The sequence below is a fragment of the Armigeres subalbatus genome, chromosome 3 (assembly GCF_024139115.2).
Source record: "Armigeres subalbatus isolate Guangzhou_Male chromosome 3, GZ_Asu_2, whole genome shotgun sequence".
Lineage (NCBI taxonomy): Eukaryota > Metazoa > Arthropoda > Insecta > Diptera > Culicidae > Armigeres > Armigeres subalbatus.
Window position 1 is genome coordinate 145,317,030 of NC_085141.1, and position 25,930 is coordinate 145,342,959.

General features: G+C 41.9%; 1 protein-coding gene across 24 annotated transcripts in view; it reads left to right on the forward strand.

The window, feature by feature from the left end:
* Positions 1 to 25,930, forward strand: part of LOC134227607 (tropomyosin-2) — a 129,953-nt gene that overhangs the window by 55,989 nt on the left and 48,034 nt on the right. For 19 of the 24 annotated variants that reach the window (XM_062709221.1, XM_062709218.1, XM_062709212.1 and 16 more), the window contains 2 exons: positions 14,381 to 14,514; positions 20,282 to 20,399. In XM_062709221.1, coding sequence (XP_062565205.1) covers positions 14,381 to 14,514; positions 20,282 to 20,399 — 252 coding nt within the window. Of the gene's footprint in view, positions 1 to 50; positions 162 to 678; positions 965 to 14,380; positions 14,515 to 20,281; positions 20,400 to 25,930 lie in introns of those variants that run through there. The other 5 variants (XM_062709217.1, XM_062709223.1, XM_062709222.1 and 2 more) reach the window with 4 other exon arrangements.

Consider the following 25,930-nt stretch of genomic DNA (forward strand, 5'->3'; position numbering starts at 1 on the left):
GCACGGGACGACGACGGGTTTCTATGGGCGCGCCGCCATCTTGGAATCTGGCACTACTGGCGCTTGCTGGATATGGCTGCTTGGATTGGATGCGGTGTGTCACAGTCGGTTCGATTCGCGGTGGGCTCACGCCAGTCAGTATTGTAGTAGTTGTTGACGAAGTGAGTACTACTTTTTCGCGTGAAGCCCCGTGCCTGCAGTTTCTATAATTTGGGGCCTCTAACCACTGCATGGCTCTTTTGGATTTTTACTCGTGTTTTATTGTTTTTGAATTAGTTGAGCCTGAAAATCGGAATTGAAGGACAACATTCGTCGTCGGGGGGACCGCTGTTAGGGCTTTTGTGCGAGAGGGCGTAGCAAAAGTGAGGGTGTGGAGCTTACAAGTGACCTACGACCAGGGGTTCTTAGTGAATTAGTGCGATATTTATTTGTTGGGATTCGAGTATTAGGGAAAAAATAAGCTATTTACCTTCGGAAGAGGGTGCAAATGTTCTTTTTTGGGATGATTTCTGGATACCAGGGAGGAATTTGATGGTGCTTTTGCGTTCATCGGTGCATGTGATATGTGATACTGTTGAGAGTGTGGTTGTGATTAAAATTTTCATTCGCAAGAAGGTTTCTCGGATTAACTTCTTACGAATTTGAAAATTACCAAATTGGTTATTTTTTATCCATTAGAAGATCGTGCAACAATAGTGATCCTCTGCAATCCGGCGAAGAAGCGCAAAAAAAGGAATTCATTCCAAATAGCATTTAGTGTATTTAGTTCATATCTACTTAAGTCAAGCTTAAAGCAAATTACAAATAGCGAAAAGTCATGGCAGCGAATTTGCAACAAAGTGGCACCCTGTTGGATGTGCTGAAAAAGAAGATGCGACAGACCAAGGAGGAGATGGAAAAGTACAAGGATGAATGCGAGGAATTCCACAAAAAGCTGCAAGGCGAAGTCATGCGACGCGAGGAAGTAAGTGATCAATTTCTTCGTCAATTTAGTTTTTTTTTCTGGAGATCGAGGGTCAAACCTACAGACAATAGAAAACCAGCTCTTGCAGGGATTGTTTCGTCTCTACAAAAATAGACATGATTAATCAGCAGATAGATAACAGTTGCTCAGCACTCGGATGACAAATTGCGTCACCTTGCTTCTCTGCTTTCTGCATGTTTGCGTACATGACATCTGTCAAGGTGCTGTTAAAGGTTGTCTGATTTTTAACCACCTTTCGTCCATGAATAGCGTCCTTGCCAGTTCTGTTTTTGGGCACAATAATAAAGTATAGAGAATTTTGGTAATTGGCTGCGCACCACTACAATCGCCTGAAATTGTCGCCCTTCTTGCTGGTATTTGTTTCACAATTTGCCACATCGAACCCGAACTGGTCAATTAAACCTTAACTGGAAAGAATGAAAGTATAACCAAATTATTCGAGCAACCACTTTCCTCCTACAACTAACAAGTGGTTGACTCTTCAAGGAAAAAAACACCGTTTCGCAGCCAACCACCTTACGGGCTAGAATAGAAGCTCGACAAACATCGAGTGCCTATCCCCTTGGGACGGTGTTCGTTTTTTTGGTGAAGTGTGGCCAAACGGCATATGGGATTCAAATGATATCCAATGATTCCATTCCATCCGGGAGCATCAACATACAACAAGATGACTACGACGACAGTCTGAGTTTTGCGCATGCCCTCGGTCGTTTGTTGTGTTGAAGTGTCAAAGTCATAAAAATGCGCTCACTGACTCTGCCCAGGTACCAATACAGACACACCGGAGCCGTTTCTGGTGAGTGCCGATAACTGTAGGTTTTACCCTACATGCAGGTTTCAATGGTGGAACCGCTTTCCGGCAACTGTGATATGTGTGCGCATAAAGCATTGATTGTGTATGTTGGTATGCACATGGCTCTGCTCGGAACTGAAACGGCACACTGCCACATTGTATGGTGGAATGGTGGGTGCCCACTACGGGGTGGTGTGAATGTCGTGAGCAGCGTAATGGGTGGCTATTCTAATGTTGTACTTCTTTTGGGTATCCATTTTTTTCATTGAATTGTTTTCGAGTCATTCAAGAGTGAGGGATTAGAGAACAAGATAGACGGCTGTAGTATTTACTGTAATATAGTCTGGCGGATAGCACGACGGGATACACAGTACGAACAAAACCTGTAAATTTACACAGAAAAAAATAATGAAAACTAATCAGCGCATAAAAAATACAGACGCGGAAAATTACACTAATCTGAGCATACATGAATCTTTTCCATCAAGTTCACCCCAAATGTATGCAATTTGTATAGCATTATACCACTTAATCGAATGAATAATGGCATAATGCAATACAAATTGCATACATCCAAGCGAAAATATCGTTTAAAATTACGCTCTTTTTGGCATTCCCTTTATGTGCATTACTTTCGTGTAAATTTCAACAACTTTTTCTATCTGTGTACGTTCAAGTAGATGTAACAAATCTGCTCCGTGTTGAACGACAGAAAGTTATAGGTTGTTTTAAATTTACACGTGCTGGAATTCTACAGTTCTTATTTTTATTTGAAAACAAAAAAAGGAGTAGAGCATGGGAATCGAGCATTGGTCTGCAGAGTGAGAGCCGAACTTGTTATCGTATCGGGTATTTCCGCTTCTTGATATCGAGTCGATAAAGGTTTAACAGGTTAAACGATTTGGTGATTCGATAATGGGGGACCGACTATTTACTTCGTTGACATTTACTTCCAGGGTGCAGCAGTCTAAAAAGTGTAGACAACAACCTTCCGTGCACCATGTTTACGGTACTCGTCACTGAGTGGCGATACCGGCAGTTCTATCTGTGCTGTTAAGCCTGCTACTCTATGTTCTGAGATTTTCACACATTCCACCATGAGCTCATGGAAGAATGGTAGTTGGAAATCGATAAAATGTATGGGAAAATCAAGTATTTTGCAAATTTATGGAAAATGGTGGCGGAAAGTATGAGGTGAAAAGATTGTCTCCTGCACTTAGTTCGCACTGATTAGTAGTCCAATAGTAATGAAATTTCGATTTTACTACCATTGAAAAAACGCCATCTCTTGCATTAATCATTTTGACTGGTACCTTATTCTTCATTAGGCTGAACGATAGCTTAAATTTACATGACACGGAAAGTCCACTGAGACGGAATCATTTGAGACTCAGTATTGAGTATACTGAATGCATTACAGATTTCTCGCCGGAAGAAGCAAAAAACAAAGAGTTGCAGCGATGAAAAGCAGCGTCATAAAGGCTGCTTTATTTTCATCTGCGAAGATTTACGTTTAGGTTGATTCTTATATGAGTAAAATAGGTGCCACCTGCGGTTTGCATGAAATGCAGTGAAGTTTGTTTTGATTTGTTTTGACAGCCACGTGCTCGCTCACCAAGGTTTCCGGTAGAGTCATGTAAAATTAAGATATATTCAATTGAAATTTCAATGGTTTTATCATTTACATCACAGAATCTTAAAATTATGATCTGGTACACATTCTGTTTCCAAATTTTACATTCAATTAAGGATTCCGTCGTGGCTAATTTTCATAATATGTTACTGTGTACAGTTGAATTGTCACTTGTAGGACACTAACAAGCATGACGTTTCAAAATGATTGAAATTTATCGAAAGTATCAGTATCAAATCGATAACGAGATAAATTATTAATAGAAATGTTTGCAATTATGATATCCCGAGCAGCACAAGTCACACAAAAATGGTTGCAGCATCTTGATTGTGGCCAAATCTGGTCAGATAAGAGTTGCAGTAATCTATGTGGAACATATGTGCTGCTTGGGATGAAAATCACGTGGGAAGAAAGCCAAAACTATATACACTTTGCCAAAAAAGTTGTCCATACATCATGGCTTGGATATAAAACTGTTTATAAGATATAAGATAATGAACCTAAACAAACGTCATAATTCGTTTCAGCAAAAAATACTTTGTCTTTTCAGCTATAAGTTAAACAAATAAACAGTCCAACCTTTTCTTTGAGCATCTGGCTGGGGAGATCTTCTGTCACTTTTTTATGAGAACCTTTTCAAATTGGCTTAAGTTCTGTATCGTGTGATTTCGAACTTTCTGTTCCATGATCCCACCGATTTGCAATGGAAAAAGGGAGTAAGCTGTGCTCACGGAAAGACGCGTTTCAAATTTTTCTGTCACAGTTTTGTGCTACTCGATTTTTGTTTCCAAAATAAATGTTTTGGCTGGATGTGCAATACCCTTCAATGTGTTTTACGTGTTACAGTTACGGTGGTGCTTCGAATATTTATTCATGTGATCAGTGACATAATTCAGAAAATTCGTCAAAGTTATGAAAAAGTTCCAAATACCAAACCAAATAATATTTAACCGGAACACGAAACAACGCATTTTGCGGACCTCGGTGAGCTCTTTGCGTTATGCATACTCTTTCATTTGAAATATTACACAAATGGTATGTTTTTCCGATTCCGCTTGGTCTCAGTGACTAACAAAAGCAAAGACTTATTTTACCTGTTAGCACTGAGCTCCCGTGGTTGGCCAAATAACAGTTAGGTTATATTATTAGAGGGTAAATAGAATTCATTTCGGTTTCGTGTACCTAGTAACGTTCCATTAGGGTTTCGAACCTCCTCTGATTAAAGATTGACCAAGATATTGAGGTCTGGAGTTTGAAGAGGATGCGGGTGAGTTTCACTGCATTGTACAGTCGCCACTCTTTAACGAGATTGGTAGAAAGTTTTAAACCGTCGTTTTTGGACAAAATAAAAATTTGATCTATGACCCAATTTAACGGTGCTTTCAAGTGATCCTTCAAAGTGTCCAAATAAGTGAAACGATCCATAGAATTATTGATGAACTAATGGATTTTAGTGTCGTTTGTACTAAAAAAACCCCAACCCGTAACATGACCACCATTAATGCTTCTCAGTCTATCACAATAAATCTAGCAAATTGTTGCTGAGTAAAATACCCAAAAAGGAATTGCATTTTTTTCAAACATTCCTGTAGTTGGTTCGTGCCATACTCTAAGCACTCCATCGGTTCCAAAAAAAAATCTCTCATTCTACCAGAACTTCTGCAGCTCTGCTGTTTTTGAGCATACTCCAGTCGCTTCTTGTTAATTTTGGCAGATATGAAAGGCTTCTTTCGCGAAACGCGACCATGGTATGCCTTAACAACCACGATACCCGATTGCACTCTATGACAAGCTATTAACAAATTTAGATTCAACACACAGTTCACAGTTCGAATTTAGTTCAACACACAGCTAAATTGATCGATTTGAATCCACCAGGCTATAGTAAAGTGATTATATGTGATTGGAGTCTCGATGTAACCTTTCAGTTTGTTTTCGTTACGAGCAATACGAGCATATGATTATCATACGGTGGGATTGTTTGGTTTGTTCTTCTCTAGAAATTGTTTGAACAGATCTTTCGTTGGGAATGAATCAATGTTGTGATCAACATCGATTCTATGAACATCTCTATTAGCTATGTTTTTTAATACAAAATTGTTCATTTGTTATTTGATTTGGCCATTGAATCATATACCCATAATCACATATAAACAAATATTTAGATGGAACAAGCTTGTTAATACCTACGATTAAGTCAATGCGACATTATACAATTATTTTAAGAAGTTTTATTTCTTAAAGGATCTGACCTGTCCTTTATTTGCTTAATCAAGTGTCCAAGATATATAAACTAACTTCATGAAATTCTCTCGCACTTTCAAAGATGTTTAACTTTGGGGATAATATAGAGTTTTTTTTTCAACCCGAATAAACCTACCATTTGGAAGCTCACCAAACCAGAGTTAAAATTTTCCTTTATAGAACACGGAATACTTTATATTGAGCTCCTGTTCGTGATTTTAATGCTCTTAATTTCTCCATCAGTGAAGTTGAACCGTGGTGCTGTTTCAAAGAATATATTGGAACAAAATTAGCACATTTCCAATCCCACTGATCCCATGTGTCCCTTAGAATATTCAATTCATTAGAAAGCCAGAACCTTTAAACATCAAACATGTGTGGGAACGCAATCACTTCAATATGTGTATACAATCTGCTAGTCCCTTGTTAATTACATTCCACAGCACTGCAAACATCATGTTCAGCAGATCGCACATGAACCGTGCACAGATGAATGAGTAATTGACTCCTCCTGTGGAACAAGGCAAAATCCCACATACTTTCTCATCATTGCACTTTTTTTCTCGATCGCAAAAAAAAACATGCTACCAATACCCAGCTATGGGCGCATAGGACCTCGATCCCGAAGCAGCAAAAACACCTTTTACCACTCTCGTGCAAGCGCGCTTCTTCGTATTCTTCACCGGCTAGTCGCATTCTATTAGTCCGCTTGGGCCTTGTGCACCAGACTCTTCTGCTTCTGGCAGTGTGCGGTGGACGATCTTTTGCTGATATCACGTTTTTAGCATTCATGGCTTTTACTACTGCTGGCTCCCACTGAGCGGGCCACCACCCGCCCTCTCGCCGCATTCACTCGTCGCGAAGAAAGAGCTACTACTAACACCACCGCATTAAGTGGGCACTCTACGGCAGGCAGTTTAATCGAGTCAGTCAAGTGGCGAAGGTGGCCGCGCGGCTGGGGAGGGGTCGTTTACTCATTAGGAAACCGAGAAGCCGGCTTTCGCGGCTCAGACACAGACCACGCATCATCGGTGAAGTGGTGATGGTGAGTTCGTTCCATATAGCGCAAAGACACTTGGAATTATCTTCTTGTGTGTCAAGTAGTTGCGGCAGGCAACCTTGATGGCTCATCCGTCCTGTCGACGTCGTCCGTCGATGGTGACACCGTTGGCGATATGCGAACCGGGCGGGTTGGGATGACGACGATTGAAATTGATTTGCCGCAAACAACTCAATCGCGGGATTCGCAAACTGTGTACTTCCATTGGGTTTACCGGCACACTGGCTCGGTTTGAAGCAGTGGAATTCTTTCGCTTCGACAACGTGGTGGTTGGTACCACGCCCCGGCTTTCAGCCGGCACTTGCTCTCTCGAGTGTGGTGTGTGGAAAGGCACCACCGGCAACGGAAGTTTTCGGTTTTTTTGGCCAAATGTTTTCATAGACGTATTTGGTTTTCTAGCGGATTCGTCCAGCCGGTATTGGTTTTCGGGTATTACCCGTGGCCCTGCATTCGCTAACCTTGAGTACAATCCGCATGGATTTTGTGCGATGATGTCAGAGGTGACGGCCCATAAAGCATGACTGGCCTATACTGTAATAGGAAAACATGCAAATATGGGATTATTATACTTGCACTTGGATTGTAGAGAACTTTTTTATAATGTTTATATTCATAATAGAAGAGATAAGAAGCAAAGCGATAGGGCGACAAAAATGAAGTATGAAGATAATTAGCGGCAAAGTTTCGTTCTATGCAGATCATATGAGATTTAATCACTATTTTTTTTTTGGGAATTATCACATTTTTATACTTTTCGTATAAATTATACAGCATGTACTCAGGAATATTCTATTGTAATAAACTAATGAAACCAAAATGTAGAACTTCCCGTGAAAATCCCGAAAAAATGCGTGGATTTTTTTAAATCTCTGTAGAAACTATAAATCATTTCCCGTGGAAATTCCAAAAAAATCCCATGGAAATTCCGAAGAATTTCTTATGGAAATTTCAAAGAATTTCCCGTGAAAATTCCAAAGATTTTCCCGTGAAAAATCCAAAGATCTTCCTGTGGAAAATCCAAAGAATTTCCCGAGGAACTTCCAAAGAATTTCCCGAGTGAATTCCAAAAAATTTCCCGAGGGATTTCAAAAGAATTTCCCGAGGAAATTCCGAAGAATTTTCCGAGGAAATTTTAAAGAATTTCCTGAGGAAATTACGAAGAGTTACCCGAGGAAATTCCGAAGAACTTCCCTGGGAAATTCCGAAGAATTTCCCGAGGAAATTCCGAACAATTTTCCGAGGAAATTCCGAAGAACTTCCCTAGGAAATTCCGAAGAACTTCCCTAGGAAATTCCGTAGAATTTCCCGAGGAAATTCTAAAGAATTTCCCGAGGAAATTCCGAAAAATTTCCCGAGGAAATTCTCGAGGAAATTCCAAAGAATTTCCCAAAGAATTTCTCGAGGAAATTCCAAAGAATTTCCCGAAAAATTTGCCAAAGAAATTCCGAAGAATTTCCCAAGGAAATTCCGAAGAATTTCCCGAAGAATTTCTCGAGGAAATTCTGAAGAATTTCCCGAAGAATTTCTCGAGGAAATTCTGAAGAATTTCCCGAGGAAATTCCGAAGAATATTTCGAGGAAATTTCGATGAATTTCCCGAGGAAATTCCGAAGAATTTCCCGAGGAAATTCCGAAGAATTTCCCGAGGAAATTCCGAAGAATTTCCCGAGGAAATTCCGAAAAATTTCCCAAGGAAATTCCGAAGAACTTCCCGAGGAAATTCCGAAGAATTTCCCGAGGAAATTCCGAAGAATTTGCCGAGGAAATTCCGAAGAATTTCCCGAGGAAATTCCGAAGAATTTCCGAGGAAATTTCGAAGAATTTCCCGAAGAAATTCCGAAGAATTTCCCGAAGAAATTCCGAAAAATTTCCCGAGGAAATTCCGAAGAATTTCCCGAGGAAATTCCGAAGAATTTCCCGAGGAAATTCCGAAGAATTTCCCGAGGAAATTCCGAAGAATTTCCCGAGGAAATTCCGAAGAATTTCCCGAGGAAATTCCGAAGCATTTCCCGAGGAAATATCGAAAAATTTCCCGAGGAAATTCCGAAAAATTTCCCGAGGAAATTCCGAAGAATTTCCCGAGGAAATTCCCAAGAATTTCCCGAGGAAATTCCCAAGAATTTCCCGAGGAAATTCCCAAGAATTTCCCGAGGAAATTCCGAAGAATTTCCCGAGGAAATTCCCAAGAATTTCCCGAGGAAATTCCCAAGAATTTCCCGAGGAAATTCCGAAGAATTTCCCGAGGAAATTCCGAAGCATGTCCAGAGGAAATTCCGAAGAGTTTCCCAAGGAAATTCCGAAGAATTTCCCGAGGAAATGCCGAAGAATTTCCCGAGTAAATTCCGAAGAATTTTCCGAGGAAATTCCGAAGAATTTTTCGAGGAAATTCCGAAGAATTTCCGAAGAATTTCCCGAGGAAATTCCGAAGAATTTCCCGAGGAAATTCCGAAGAATTTCCCGAGGAAATTCCGAAGAATTTCCCGAGGAAATTCCGAAGAATTTCCCGAGGAAATTCCGAAGAATTTCCCGAGGAAATTCCGAAGAATTTCCTGAGGAAATTCCGAAGAATTTCCCGAGGAAATTCCGAAGAATTTCCCGAGGAAATTCCGAAGAATTTCCCGAGGAAATTCCGAAGAATTTCCCGAGGAAATTCCGAAGAATTTCTCGATGAAATTCCGAAGAATTTCCCGAGGAAATTCCGAAGAATTTCCCGAGGAAATTCCGAAGAATTTCCCGAGGAAATTCCGAAGAATTTCCCGAGGAAATCCCGAAAAAATGCGTGGATTTTTTTAAATCTCTGTAGAAACTATAAATCATTTCCCGTGGAAATTCCAAAAAAATCCCATGGAAATTCCGAAGAATTTCTTATGGAAATTTCAAAGAATTTCCCGTGAAAATTCCAAAGATTTTCCCGTGAAAAATCCAAAGATCTTCCTGTGGAAAATCCAAAGAATTTCCCGAGGAACTTCCAAAGAATTTCCCGAGTGAATTCCAAAAAATTTCCCGAGGGATTTCAAAAGAATTTCCCGAGGAAATTCCGAAGAATTTTTCGAAGAAATTTTAAAGAATTTGCTGAGGAAATTATGAAGAGTTACCCGAGGAAATTCCGAAGAGTTTCTCGAGGAAATTCCGAAGAATTTCTCGAGGAAATTCCGAACAATTTCCCGAGGAAATTCCGAACAATTTTCCGAGGAAATTCCGAAGAACTTCCCTAGGAAATTCCGAAGAACTTCCCTAGGAAATTCCGAAGAATTTCCCGAGGAAATTCTAAAGAATTTCCCGAGGAAATTCCGAAAAATTTCCCGAGGAAATTCTCGAGGAAATTCCAAAGAATTTCCCAAAGAATTTCTCGAGGAAATTCCAAAGAATTTCCCGAGGAAATTCCGAAAAATTTCCCAAAGAAATTCCGAAGAATTTCCCGAGGAAATTCCGAAGAATTTCCCGAAGAATTTCTCGAGGAAATTCCAAAGAATTTCCCGAAGAATTTCTCGAGGAAATTCTGAAGAATTTCCCGAGGAAATTCCGAAGAATATTTCGAGGAAATTCCGAAGAATTTCCCGAGGAAATTCCGAAGAATTTCCCGATGAAATTCCGAAGAATTTCCCGAGGAAATTCCGAAGAATTTCGAGGAAATTCCGAAGAATTTCCTGAGGAATTCGAAGAATTTCGAGGAAATTCCGAAGGATTTCCCGAGGAAATTCCGAAGAATTTCCTGAGGAAATTCGAAGAATTTCCTGAGGAAATTCCGAAAATTTCGCGAGGAAATTCGAAGAACTTCCTGAGGAAATTCCGAAGAATTTCCGAGGAAATTCCGAAGAATTTCCTCGAGGAAATTCCGAAGAATTTGCCGAGGAAATTCGAAGAATTTCGAGGAAATTCGAAGAATTTCGAGGAAATTCCGAAGAATTTCCTGAGGAAATTCCGAAGAATTTCCTGAGGAAATTCGAAGAATTTCCTGAGGAAATTCCGAAGAATTTCCCGAGGAAATTCGAAGAATTTCGAGGAAATTCCGAAGAATTTCGAGGAAATTCGAAGAATTTCCTGAGGAAATTCCGGAAGAATTTCGAGGAAATTCGAAGAATTTCGAGGAAATTCGAAGAATTTCCCGAGGAAATTCCGAAGCATTTCCTCGAGGAAATATCGAAAATTTCCCGAGGAAATTCCCAAAAATTTCCTAAGGAAATTCCGAAGAATTTCCTAGGGAAATTCCCAAGAATTTCCCAAGGAAATTCCCAAGAATTTCCCGAGGAAATTCCCAAGAATTTGCCTAGGAAATTCCCAAGAAAGGTCCGAAGAATTTCCCGAGGAAATTCCGAAGAATTTCCCGAGGAAATTCCGAAGAATTTCCCGAGGAAATTCCGAAGAATTTCCCGAGAAAATTTCGAAGAATTTCCAGAGGAAATTCCGAAGAATTCCCCGAGGATATTCCGAAAAATTTCCCGAGGAAATTCCGAAGAATTTCCCGAGGAAATTCCGAAGAATTTCCCGAGGAAATTCTCGAAAAATAAGGGCAAATTTTTGTTTTTGTATTCAAACATTTTTATGATAGTCAGCGCTTACGTTATATGTTATATGTTACATCATTGTTTCCAATGGATTTTTGAATTGCACATCTGTCAATGTTATTTTTTGTTTCTGCCATAAAATAACTTGTCTCGATTTATGCTGCTTTGACGACCATCTGCACAACCAATTTCGATACTCAAATGATCGGGGTGCAACCAAACCGCACCAACCTTTCGACTGACTTGGGATAATTTGTTCGTAAAGGTAAATCAGAAATTAATTTATATTTATTCCTCCGTACATTTGTTGTAAGATGTCCTCAGTTATAGGGCCAAGAGATATCCTATACGATTTGCAATTAATTGAATCTGCTATATGAAAATTTGGGCAAAAAATGGTTAATTTTTTAATGGCACTTGGTGCGATTTGGCAGAACCCCATCCAAATAACGTAAATATAATATAAAAAATATCAACGGACTCACAGCATTCAATGGTCATACCTACGAAAACAGACTTAATGCAAATCACTTTCTCCACAGTTGCCTTTTTGCCTTTTTTGTACGCTTCCCACCAAGACATAGCCCCCATTCGAAGATCCGTTCCAGAATGACATCATTTGTGGAAAGCGAAAGCAGCACCAGATCGGCAATGTTTCACCACTCACCATCATGGTGCCTGTTGCGGCGATGATAGCCAACCGCCGCCGTCATCATCGTTTAAACGACTGTGTCCGATCCGACGACGACACGGCGAGTGTTTTCTTACCACAGCACAGCAAATTCTCGAACAGCAGCATATGGCACACAGTTAGTGCTGGTTGGATTACTCAGCAACGAGCTGCCACCCTCTGATGCCCCTTGGTTCAATACTGCTGCCACTATAGCACTCAAACCATATTTGAACAATGCTCGCCAATCTGACAGCTGACCATCTCTTGACGAGGTAAAACTCGGAGACCTCGGTCGGTAACTCACACGCATCGCCATATAAGACCATCCTTTTCTTGTGGTCCTTTTACGGAGGGAATCCTATTACTGTGCTGCTGCTAGTTGTGTGCATTGGCTTCCATCACATCCGAGATCCACTGAGGCTGGATGATCAATCGAATCGAGCCAGATGATGTCATACGCGTGATGAGCACGATCGATATGAGTCTTCGCGCAGGCAAGGTCACTCGTTAATTACTTCCAAAACATTGCTGCCGATGCTGAATCAATCAAGAGAACGAGTGCGCGTAAGCGGAATTTGAGTTTCCTTTTTTCCGATTTCGGAATCGCGTTTCTCGCGAAAGGATACGAGCATCTTAATGACTTTATTAAATTAATTAAGGTGATCACGCTCTGAGCGCACAACTCGGTCGGTCGATCACAGCAAGTCTGCAAATATGGCTGATCGAAGAAAAAAAAACACTCACAAGACGCGACAAGACCTCATTAGGCATGTGAGAAAATATTTAAATAAGGTGCTCGCTAGGTCTAGCTCGCTGGAGTCCGGTGTGAGTCACCGCCATTCGTTAGGATTGATCAAACACACCGATAAGGGACTGCAAATGAAGAAACGTGCCCTTGTAAAGTGTGACCACCCCTTGTTTGCACTTCGAAGCGTATGGACTCAACTTATCAGACACATTCCATCGAGGTGAGAGTAATGCCACGGCGATGGCGAAGGATGTGTCGTCATTACAAAATGACATGTATTTTGGTGAATAATATCGTTTGATTCGTTGATTACTGAATTCATATCAGCGTCGATAGGGGGATCTCCCCGTTTGTAATGAACTTAATGCGAAATGGTATGGCAGTTAAGCGGAATAAGGGATGCAAAAGATATTTTAACGTTTATTCAGCATTACTTTTTTAATATTATCATCAAACAGTCAACGCAAAGTGAATACTTTATATCTATGATTCTGAAAATAATATTTTGGTATACATTGTACCAAATTGACGGTTTAAACGTTAAGAGCATGCTGATTATGGAATCTTCTGAATAAATATTGTTCCATTGCACCTGCATCCAACCAGCGTATGTCAGATTTTCTAAAAATTCTGTAACTGACTGTAACTGGGCATATGCAAAACGGCAAGATTCTTATACAAATATTGTATAAGACCTTACAATTTTGCAAGCTTTACTTGCAATACCAGTAAAAGAAGCTTGCAATTTTTGTGAAGAAATCTAACATTTCCGCATATGCCCAGTTCTTATAAAGGTTTTGGCAGGTTCTAGTGCAGAAGTGTTAGAAAATCTGACATTCGCTGGTTGGGTGTGTATGCAAGCTCTTTGAAACTTGAACAAAAAAAACAGGAAATCGACTTTCATTTCTAAAAACATGTTGATTCACGCATCATTGAGCGTATTTTCACACATTTCCCCCATATTAACTCCTCACTGTTCCGAATCAAAGCATGTTACCTCACGTAACTCATCCGTCAACGTTCTACATCTATTCAACCGAGACGGAACAAGAATTCCATTCCCATTGGATCGACGCGTCACCGCCGCCTCGATCGTATCAAAAACCCAATTGATGCATTCTTTAATCGCCAACTACTGACCGCTTGGTGTTCAATTCAATTCCTGTTATAGTGCTTAGTGCACTGTGATGACGCCCTCCAGAAATTATTTCAGGGTTCCTCACTACGTTGACGGTAGACTAGTGGCATTACGTGTCATGCAACAGTACTGCTTGGGTACCAATCAAATTCAAACACCAGAACATCAACAACGGTGTCGCATCGCGACGGAGTTATGCAACACACCCTACAAACTACGGGCACTTTATTGTTATTTCGTTCAATTGAGACGGCTATTCCATTCTATAGGTTCGAGCTGATCGCCCACCACGCGCGTTTCCTCGATTCGCGATGACCACAGTGTCTAGTGATGAGCTGGATTGTGTTACAAATCATTACAATAACATGGACAATGTGGTTAGCGAGAATCGAACGACAGCCTGTGTGATCGTCTAAGAGAATTAACATTCACAAGATTCGCGGTTTAGGAAAACCCTAATTATTGATTATCAATATTGTTAGCATTAAGGTATTTTTTAACTGGCAACACTTTATCATCTGTCAAAATATTCCTAATTTCCCAACAAAAAACATTCACCGGTGGATTAACCATTTTTCTTTTTCTTCTTCTGTTTCTTCCAGGCCGAATCCGAAGTCGCTGCCCTGAACCGTCGTATTCAGCTGCTGGAGGAAGATCTGGAACGTTCGGAAGAACGTCTGGCTTCCGCCACGGCTAAATTGTCAGAGGCTTCGGCGGCTGCTGATGAGAGCGAACGGTAAGTGGTCTCACGTCCCCGGCTGGTAACAGCCGTCTTTCAAAAAAGCGCAACGAAAGACTTCAGGCGTGGAGACGATGCTCTCTACTCCTGTCTGGTGCGGTTGCAAGCGGGCGAAAGTATCGGCGTGGTTTTTCTTATGCCTTTTCCTATGAAAGTGAACTTTACTTAATTTTAAATTTAAACAGTTGATGAGAAACTGTGTCTCGTATGTATGATGGTTAATAACAAACAGAATTCTACAACAAAAATTGACTTTGATATGTTCCGTCGATCTACCATTTAACCGAGATGGGATTCATTGAAATGGACAACAAGTAAAATTTTGCACATAAGCAAATGTTTGTTCGGTTTTTTTTAAATTGATTTTTTTTAGTTTTTTCCTACTTGCTGTACATACAATTCGACCAAAGTTTTATTGAATTCTTGTAAATATTTGAGCATTTTTTACATCTTGTTTAAATTTAATGTTTATTAGACCTTGTTACCCGACTGAAATAGAGTTTTTTTTTATAGAAAACCGCACAGAAAATCACCAAAGTGGTAAATTTAAAAAAAAATGTTTTTGGAAGCATTATTCTGCAATGTAATCTCAAAATTTGTTTGCTTTTCAAACTTTCCGATTTTTAGACATTTAAAACCATTTCAATTTGTTTTCCTGAACAAGCTAGGTCGTTTTTTTGGATGGAAATTTCTATTGATAGAAGATTTCCTCTTGATAAAAGCCAAAAGAAACAGGCCGGAGCATCTGTCAAAATAAAACCTAATCAGATTATCTGGATTGAAAAAGCCAAAAAATATCAACTCATTTTTTTTGTTAAATATGTTCTGTTTGTTATTAACTCTCCGACGTTATACAGAGATAAAGTTGTCTTGCAATTACTACTTACTGGACAGCAAGTTGGAGATTTTACAATTGTCAATTGAATTGAGTTTTGAATTTGACATGCGGATTTTTGAACACAGTGTTTGAGGATTTAAGTGGAATGTTTCTGATATTCTAATGGTAAGCTTCCTAAGTGTAGTCCATCAAACATCACAACAAAGATCTTGTACACTACGTGGAACAAATGGCTCCTTTAGTGTATGGCTAGCCTTTCGAACTTCTTAGAGGATGGCTGTCAAGTTTCGCAGAGGAAATTTTTCGAGTTTTCCAGAGGATGCCCTTTTAATTGCCTTTCAAACTTTCTGGAGGAAACAATTCAAGGTTTTCGGGAGATGCTTTTCAGCTTCTTAGAGGAAGCCTTTCAATATATTTTTTTAAGTCTTTCAATTTTCTTGAAGGATGCCTTGAAAGACTTTAGGAAAAATCTAACAAACTTCCTGTAGAATGCCGTACAACCTCCTTGAAGGAAGCCATAAAAGCTTACTTACAAGCTTTCTGGTGGAAATCTTACACAAAATTCCAACGAGGACTTCCCGAAGGAAGCCTTCCCGACTTTCCGGAGGGAGACTTCCCGACTTCAGGAGGAAGCCTTCCCGACTTCTCGGAGGAAGCCTTCATGACTTCCCGAAGGAAGCCTTCATGACTTCCCGGAGGAAGCCTTCATGACTTCCCGGAGGAAGCCTTCCCGACTTCCCGACTTCTCGGAGGAACCTTCCTGACTTCCCGGAGGAAGCCTTCCCGACTTCCCGAAGGAAGCCTTCCCGACTTTCCGGAGGGAGACTTCCCGACTTCCCGACTTCAGGAGGAAGCCTTCCCGACTTCCCGGAGGAAGCCTTCATGACTTCCCGAAGGAAGGCTTCCCGACTTCCCGGAGGAAGCCTTCCTGACTTCCCGGAGGAAGCCTTCGCGACTTCCCGGAGGAAGCCTTCATGACTTTCCGGAAGAAGCCTTCCCGACTTCCCGGAGGAAGCCTTCCCGACTTCCCGGAGGAAGCCTTCCCGACTTCCCGGAGGAAGCCTTCCCGACTTCCCGGAGGAAGCCTTCCCGACTTCCCGGAGGAAGCCTTCCCGACTTCCCGGAGGAAGCCTTCCCGACTTCCCGGAGGAAGCCTTCCCGACTTCCCGGAGGAAGCCTTCCCGACTTCCCGGAGGAAGCCTTCCCGACTTCCCGGAGGAAGCCTTCCCGACTTCCCGGAGGAAGCCTTCCCGACTTCCCGGAGGAAGCCTTCCCGACTTCCCGGAGGAAGCCTTCCCGACTTCCCGGAGGAAGCCTTCCCGACTTCCCGGAGGAAGCCTTCCCGACTTCCCGGAGGAAGCCTTCCCGACTTCCCGGAGGAAGCCTTCCCGACTTCCCGGAGGAAGCCTTCCAGACTTCCCGGGGGAAGCCTTCCAGACTTCCCGGGGGAAGCCTTCCAGACTTCCCGGGGGAAGCCTTCCAGACTTCCCGGGGGAAGCCTTCCAGACTTCCCGGAGGAAGCCTTTCAGACTTCCCGGAGGAAGCCTTTCAGACTTCCCGGAGGAAGCCTTCCAGACTTCCCGGAGGAAGCCTTCCAGACTTCCCGGAGGAAGCCTTCCAGACTTCCCGGAGGAAGCCTTCCAGACTTCCCGGAGGAAGCCTTCCAGACTTCCCGGAGGAAGCCTTCCAGACTTCCCGGAGGAAGCCTTCCAGACTTCCCGGAGGAAGCCTTCCCGACTTCCCGGAGGAAGCCTTCCCGACTTCTCGGAGGAAGCCTTCCCGACTTCCCGGAGGAAGCCCTCCCGTTTTCCCAAAGGAAGCCTTCCCGACTTCCTGGAGGAAGCCTTCCCGAATTCCTGGAGGAAACCTTCACAACTTCCTGGAGGAAGCCTTTCCGATTTCCCGGAGGAAGCCTTCGCGACTTCCCGGAGTAAGCCTTCCCGACTTCCCGGAGGAAGCCTTCGCGACTTCCCGGAGGAAGCCTTCTCGACTTCCCGCAGGAAGCCTTCCCGACTTCCCGGAAGGGAAGCTTTCTTGACTTCTCGGAGGGAAAGTCTTTTCAACTTCCCGAAGGGGAAGCCTTTTCGACTTATTGGAGGAAACGTTCCCGCCTTCCCAAAGGAAGTCTTCTCGATTTCCCAAAAGAACTCTTTCAGACTTCCCGGAGGAAGCCTTTCAGACATCCCGGTGGAAGCCTTTCAGACTTTCGGGAGGAAGCCTTTCAGACTTCCCGGAGGAAGCCTTTCAGACTTCCCGGAGGAAGCCTTTCAGACTTCCCGGAGGAAGCCTTTCAGACTTCCCGGAGGAAGCCTTTCAGACTTCCCGGAGGAAGCCTTTCAGACTTCCCGGAGGAAGCCTTTCAGACTTCCCGAGGAAGCCTTTCAGACTTCCTGGAGGAAGCCTTTCAGACTTCCCGGAGGCCTTTCAGATTTCCTGGAGGAAGCCTTTCAGACTTCTGAGGAAGCCTTTCAGACTTCCTGAGGAAGCCTTCAGATTTCCCGAGGAAGCCTTTCAGACTTCCTGGAGGAAGCCTCCTGACTTCCTGGAGGAAGCCTTCCTGACTTCCTGGAGGAAGCCTTCCTGATTCTTCCGGAGGAAGCCTTTCAGACTTCCCGGAGGAAGCCTTTCAGACTTCCGGAGGAAGCCTTTCAGACTTCCCGGAGGAAGCCTTTCAGACTTCCCGGAGGAAGCCTTTCAGACTTCTGGAGGAAGCCTTTCAGACTTCCTGGAGGAAGCCTTTCAGACTTCCCGGAGGAAGCCTTTCAGACTTCCCGGAGGAAGCCTTTCAGATTCCCGGAGGAAGCCTTTCAGACTTCCCGGAGGAAGCCTTTCAGACTTCCCGGAGGAAGCCTTTCAGACTTCCCGGAGGAAGCCTTTCATACTTCCCGGAGGAAGCTTTTCAGACTTCCCGGAGGGAGGCTTTCAGACTTCCCGGAGGGAGGCTTTCAGACTTCCCGGAGGGAGGCTTTCAGACTTCCCGGAGGGAGGCTTTCAGACTTCCCGGAGGGGGCCTTTCAGACTTCCCGGAGGGAGCCTTTCAGACTTCTCGGAGGAAGCCTTTCAGATTCCGGAAGCCTTCAGACTTCCTGGAGGAAGCCTTTCAGACTTCCTGAGGAAGCCTTCAGACTTCCCTGGAGGAAGCCTTTCAGACTTCTGAGGAAGCCTTCAGACTTCCCGGAGGAAGCCTTTCAGACTTCCCTGGAGGAAGCCTTTCAGACTTCCCTGGAGGAAGCCTTTCAAACTTCCCCGGAGGAAGCCTTTCAGACTTCTGAGGAAGCCTTTCAGACTTCCCCGGAGGAAGCCTTTCCGACTTCTCGGAGGAAGCCTTTCGGACTTCCTGGTGGAAGCCTTTCAGCCTTCCTGGAGGAAGCCTTCAGACTTCCCCTGGAGGAAGCCTTTCAGACTTCCTGGAGGAAGCCTTTCAGACTTCCCGGAGGAAGCCTTTCAGACTTCCCGGAGGAAGCCTTTCAGACTTCCCGGAGGGAGCCTTTCAGACTTCCCGGAGGGAGCCTTTCAGACTTCCCGGAGGGAGCCTTTCAGACTTCCCGGAGGGAGCCTTTCAGATTTCCCGGAGGGAGCCTTTCAGATTTCCCGGAGGGAGCCTTTCAGACTGCCCGGAGGAAGCCTTTCAGACTTCCCGGAGGGAGCCTTTCAGATTTCTCGGAGGGAGCCTTTCAGACTTCCCGGAGGAAGCCTTTCAGACTTCCTGAGGAAGCCTTCAGACTTCCGGAGGAAGCCTTTCAGACTTCCGGAGGAAGCCTTTCAGACTTCCGGAGGAAGCCTTTCAGACTTCCGGTGGAAGCCTTTCAGACTTCCGGAGGAAGCTTTTCAGACTTCCGGAGGAAGCCTTCAGATTCTCCCGGAGGAAGCCTTCAGACTCCCGGAGGAAGCCTTCAGACTTCCCGGAGGAAGCCTCAGACTTCCCGGAGGAAGCCTTCAGACTTCCCGGAGGAAGCCTTTCAGATTCCCGGAGGAAGCCTTCAGACTTCCCTGAGGAAGCCTTCAGACTTCCCGGAGGAAGCCTTTCAGATTCTTCCTGAGGAAGCCTTCAGACTTCCTGGAGGAAGCCTTTCAGATTTCCTGGAGGAAGCATTTCAGACTTCCTGGGAGAAGCCTTTCAGACTTCCTGGAGGAAGCCTTTCAGACTTCCTGGAGGAAGCCTTTCAGACTTCCTGGAGGAAGCCTTTCAGACTTCCTGGAGGAAGCCTTCAGACTTCCCGGAGGGAGCCTTCCAGACTTCCCGGAGGGAGCCTTTCAGACTTCCCGGAGGGAGCCTTTCAGACTTCCCGGGGGGGGCCTTTCAGACTTCCCGGAGGAAGCTTTTCAGACTTCCTGAGGGAGCCTTTCAGACTTCCCGGAGGAGCCTTCAGACTTCCCGGAGGAGCCTTCAGATTTTCCCGGAGGGAGCCTTCAGACTTCCCGGAGGGAGCCTTTCAGACTTCCCGGAGGGAGCCTTTCAGACTTCCCGGAGGGAGCCTTTCAGACTTCCCCGGAGGAGCCTTCAGACTTCTGGAGGAAGCCTTTCAGACTTCCCGGAGGGAGCCTTTCAGACTTCCCGGAGGGAGCCTTTCAGACTTCCCGGAGGGAGCCTTTCAGACTTCCCGGAGGGAGCCTTTCAGACTTCCCGGAGGGAGCCTTTCAGACTTCCCGGAGGGAGCCTTTCAGACTTCCCGGAGGAAGCCTTTCAAACTTCCCGGAGGAAGCCTTTCAGACTTCTTGGAGGGAGCCCTTCAGACTTCCCGGAGGGAGCCTTCAGATCCTCAAAAAAGACTCACAATTTACTAAAAAATCTATTAGCTTGCTCGTCCAACCAAATTTGATAATTGCAGTTTTGTTTGCATTTTTAAAGTTCAAACTTTTCAACATTTCTTTCAAAATACTGTATTTTACTCATCATGGTGAACACCGTTTTCCATCTACGCACAGGATTAGAAAAGCCCTTGAAAATCGTACAAACATGGAAGACGATAGAGTAGCGATACTGGAAGCACAATTATCCCAGGCCAAACTAATAGCAGAAGAAGCAGACAAAAAATACGAAGAGGTACACTCAATTCTTCCTACGTTACTTGGTTGAACCAACAACCACCGCTAAGGCTAGGGTAGGAATCGTTTCCGGTTCCGTGTAGAAGAGATAGTGAGCTAGGGCCGTTAGGAAACATTCTTTAAACTTTTGCAGGTTTTTCAGCAGCCGTCGTTCCAGTCGTCGTCACCGCCGCCGCAACCACCTTTATTTAGCGAACCGTTAACTTTTCAGCAGCCACTCCAGCCATTCGCCACTAACAAATGATATTCTCTGTATTTTCTTCTTTTCTGTCAAACTGTAACCGTTCAACACTCATACGTGCTAAAATATCCTCGAAAATCATAAACAAACCACAACAACGATAACGACACGACATTGAAAAATAAAAACTCGCGTGCTAAAATGCGCTCCGCAGTGCACGCAAGGTTCACCGAACCGTGCCCTGGCCGATGAAAGGCGGCGGATGCTCGCGAGAACTCCCGCTGGAAGAAGCCAACTTCATGGCTGGGGAAGCTGACAAGAAATACGATGAGGTGCAAAAGCCAGACATTACTTGAGCCGTGTTTTTTTATTATGTTGTTTTGTTGTTTTTTTTTTCTCACGTTTTGAATCACGTCTTTCGTTGTGTTTGTTCCATTCGTTATCCATTTTCACTGGACATGTGGTGCATATTGTTTTTGTCATCATTCATATCTATCATCATCTTCATCGTATTGTTCTTTTCGATATCAGAACTGTACTAAAATTTATAACTTGGCCAAGATCGGTTGATTGGCGGTTACCAAGCTCCTTAAATTCGGATTAGTGAGAAGCATAAAGGCTATTATCAAATCGAGATGTAGGTTGAAGATGGATTCAGGCACAAAATATCCGGGTATTGCGAGAGAATTGAAGATGTAGAAACTGTACCGCACTGTACTGGAAAAATGTTTTGTTTAATTTTACACGCTAATGTTGATCAATTGAAACCCATCAAAATTCATTACTCAATACGAACATGCAATGCTAATACTCGTTTAGAAAAAAAAGTTTTGACGCGTTTGATACTATTTTTTCTCCACCGCATTAGAAAAAACTTCTTCTCATGCAATATTACATGCTGATTATATGTTCTAAAGTTTTCTAAACGTGATGTTCGTTTGACAGGTTGTCGAATATAGTGCTAGAATATTGTTATTATGGCTAGCAGTAAAATTCAAAACTACGATTTATGTTCGCCTGACAAACAATTGTTTGTATTGAAATTATTTCATCGAATAGCATATCTACTACAGATGTCAAACGATGGTCCATCGTTCGGAAACAGTTTAGTACAAATAACTATCAAATCGGATAAATTGTGTTCTGACATCTTGTCATTGGCTAGGAGATTCGGTAGAAACATTACATCGTTTCAAAATAAAAAGCATGTCAAGGGCAGCTCCAACGTCGTAAAGTCAATAGCTAATGGAACAACGCGCGTACACAATCGTACATCATAAAAACTAAGTTAGTGTGTCTTCACACCGCCAAATCCTGCCAAAATTGGACGTTTTTGAACGCGTTATTTTGCTTCATTTCATTAATCACAACCTTAGAGTAGTAGGATCCATCGCAATTATGAATTACCATTATCGTTATTTGTTTTATTCTAATGGAGATAATCATGAATCACTGTTTGTTCGGTGCGAGAGTAAGACGGGTGTTGTTTGTGTTTGCATATATTTTTCTTTTGATTTAAAATATTGAGGCGCGAGTAGAATAGGAACGCTTAAGACAAGGAGCACATTATCAAGCGAAGGTTTTGTTCATAGGAGAGAGTATCAGTTTGTCGATTTTTTATGGAGTGTTTGATGCAATCTTGGGGATGATTCCGAGATTGTTCGGGGTAAAATGGATTAGAATTTGTTTTTTTTTTGCTTTCAATTTTTTATTAAATTTATGTCAAATATCTTATTTAGTACGACTTCAAAAACAAAATGGCTTGTGTTGAGGGGGTCCATTTTGCAGAAAGTGAAAGTTGTTTCACGTTTCTTCAGATATCTAATAATCTTTTTGAATTAGATCTCATTGAAATTTAGTTCTGGTATAAAATAATTCTGTTTTCGTATTTAAAATGCGTACAAAAAAGATTTTAAATTTCAACATAAAAAATAAACATCGAATCAATCCATTTTCATAAAATTGGTGATAAACTGAATTGTTAATTTTTATTCCATCTCATCGCATGCACACTTCATTTCGCTTTTTATTTACGTGCTTTATGTTACTCATCAACGGCATCCGAAAGAAAATTGTACTAACCGGTGTGTATTGGAATCGAAGCAAAGATGATGATATACTTTGAACACTTTTCTTACCATATAATATAAAATATTAAAGGAAACAGAATTCATGCACGAATTTATAGCAGCCAGTGCCTTTGAGTATACGTCAACTGTGCATCATATCTCAGTGCTTTCAATCAAACAACCCCAACCAAGGGAGAATATTAACTCATGAAACACAAGTTGCCTTATAGAACAAAGCACCACTTTAAAAACCAACGAATTCGTCCAGCTAGAGAGTCAGTGTCGTCGGTAAAAACGCAGCTACTCATTAGAGATTAATCGGCAGGTAAACAAGAGTGTATCCCCTCGTTTCCAACCCCTAGGACTAGAGCGTAGGTACCCCACCCAGGTCAGGAAATTCGAATAGGAGTGAGTCAGCAACAACGCATCAAGGGGTTCGGTAATTGAAAGAATCAGAGAAAGAAGAAAAAAAGTGTAAGTGAGGTGTGAAATGTATGAAGATTAGTAGAGCAGCATTGCTAAGGCTAAGGAAGTGGAAAAAGTCAGTATCGAGGGCAGCAGCGAGGGGAAGTTAGGCATGCAGAAAGCTAATTTGTTGTAAGGTACTGGATGTAAAATGTACAACATTTTGTCCGGAACCAATTAGTTCAGGCAACCAAACAGAGTAGGGGAGCATTATGCGAACGATGAATTTGTAATGTAACATGAAACGTGTTGTAATAATAATCTAATCTGAGCAGAAGAAAAACAAATGATTGCGAAGAATGAGGTAAAAAAAAATGCTATCTATACAATGATTGATGAAGAAATTATATATGAATTATATTATTTTAAACAATTCAAGAATATTTAATAAACTAGTGATTACAGCGGAAAAAAGAACACTTGATTTGTTTTATTTAATTGTTCAATTTTGTCCACAGGTTGTCCATCGGTTCCTCTCTCAACTGGTAGCAGCGAAACGTAGAATATATGCTTACGTGTCTGTAAATAAATGTGATGAAATTTCTCCATTAGTCGGTCGATTAGTGTTGTAATAAGAATGGCAGCAGTTCGAATATTAAATTTGATGTTTCGTCACATTTATTTTTATGGACGCGTTAGGTTATTCCGGGGGTTTGAACCACACTGTCGTAATTAAAATTCACTAAAAGTAAAGCCTGTCCACGTTTAGATTTCGGACAGTTCGATTATGTACAATCGATTTGTCACCATTCCAACAATTTAGAGTGAGCGAAAATATGCTGAAAGCTGCACATAGACCGGAGAGATTTAGTTGACATGTAAATGGATTGTCTCCGTAGTTTGTAAAAATGTTTGAAAATCGCATTGAAAGATGGGTGTCCGAAATTTAACGTGGACAGGCTTTAGTATATGACAGATACTTGAAAGAAATGAATATACGATGCAAATAATTTGGAGTATAAATGATGTTATTAATCCCATGATGAAGAATGGATACAACAAACAGCTAAATAATAACAGAATTGCAATTCAAAAAAAATAAAAATAAATAAAGTTCGTTCTTCAAGCGGAATAAATGTTTTTTTTTATTATTTTGGCATTGAACTTTGATTTTGGATTTGATCTGCAATGTGTTAAATTGTTTTTGTCTATCTGTCTACGTTCAGTTGATGTCAATTTAAAAACTGATGTTATTTAAAAAAAACTGACCCAAATTTGAGTTGTGTTGTGTCAGACCCTTGGCCCTTCAATTTGAAAACTATAAGGAAACAGAAAACGGCACCAGTACAAGAAGAAAGTGGCTTCAATGTTTGGTTGGCAATGGAAGCATATGCATTGCTAACAATTGAAATCACATTTTCAGTGGCGTCCCTTTGGATAAATATATTTGTCAATGCGCAGTAAATAGTTAATTTTTTTTGTGGACTGCACCTACAGCGCTCTCTTATTTTATTATAGCCAGTGTTGTAGAATGTCATCTGCATCTCATTTGACTAATTTTTAAATATTTTTTTAGAGAACTTATTCATTCCATCATTTTTGATGAACCAAAAACCCTTGAGTCGTTTTATATTTTTGTTCAATTGCTCAATAGGGGAACAGACGGCTTTGGCAGGTTTTGTTCTATTATTGGCAGGGGGTTTTTGTCGACCGAATTTAATGAAATTTGGCCACAATATTCTTTGATATGCAAAGAATGTTTGGGTCAAATTTGAGCATAATCAGTCATAAAAAACCCATCTGACAATAATAGAACAAAACCTGCCAAAGCCGCCATTACCTCTATATGAAGAAACTACAACTGAGGATATTGAAATAAATCTATTCAAAATGTCACGTGTGATTTACACAATGCCATTTGAATGACATTATGCCTCCCATGCATCAGATTACATATTAAGAGCAATGTGCTCTTAGACAAATGGACACAAGTTCGCCATACCTCATAAATTGATTTCTTTATCCTGATTTTTTATAAAATTTATGCGACATTTGTCATGACATTTTACAACACAGGTTACAACCTAATAAATGGCTCGCTAATAACCCGCTGCCTTTTTTATTGAATGTGTTGAAGTTCAAGGAATAATGACGTAGAACCTAGTTATCTTTGCACACATGGTTACGGTCACGTCTCTATAACTGATTTCTATTAAAAGCAGTTCACTTCATGGTACTAATTGGAAGCGAAATCGTTTTCATGGTGATCATAAAACAGGGGCAAATGTACGTGACAAACGATACGGAACACTGAACCAATGAACTAATCTAATAAGTAAATGCAACCAGAAACACGGAAGGATTATTGTATATAAACTTTCATATGCAGATGCTTGGAATTTCTTCAATGGTTTTACAGTGGTGATGCTATATCACCACACCCCGATATTGTCTGTCTTCGATTTTATCTCGTTCGACCTGTTTCAGATAATCACACTTTGTGCTATTCCCAAATCATAGGCAAAAATGGAATTTCATGCTCAAACAATTAGACAAAAAATAGACCAAACTTCAAATGACTTACACACTTAACTCATTTCACCGTATTCGGTAAATTTTACCGAAATCTCAACAGCAGAACTATTCGGTAATTTATTTTACAGTTTTTTTTGTAATTTTTTCCATTGCTCAAAAAATCACCGAAAGTCAGTTAAATTATTTACCGAACAGTTCTGCTGTTAAGGGGTTAAGGTAAGACGCTATAATGTGCCCCCTGGCCAAAACGCCCCTGTGTGATTTTTGGAAAACTTTAACTAAGGCTTATAATCAGTTGGTACCTTTAAATATTTGTACGACCATCATACTATGCGAACT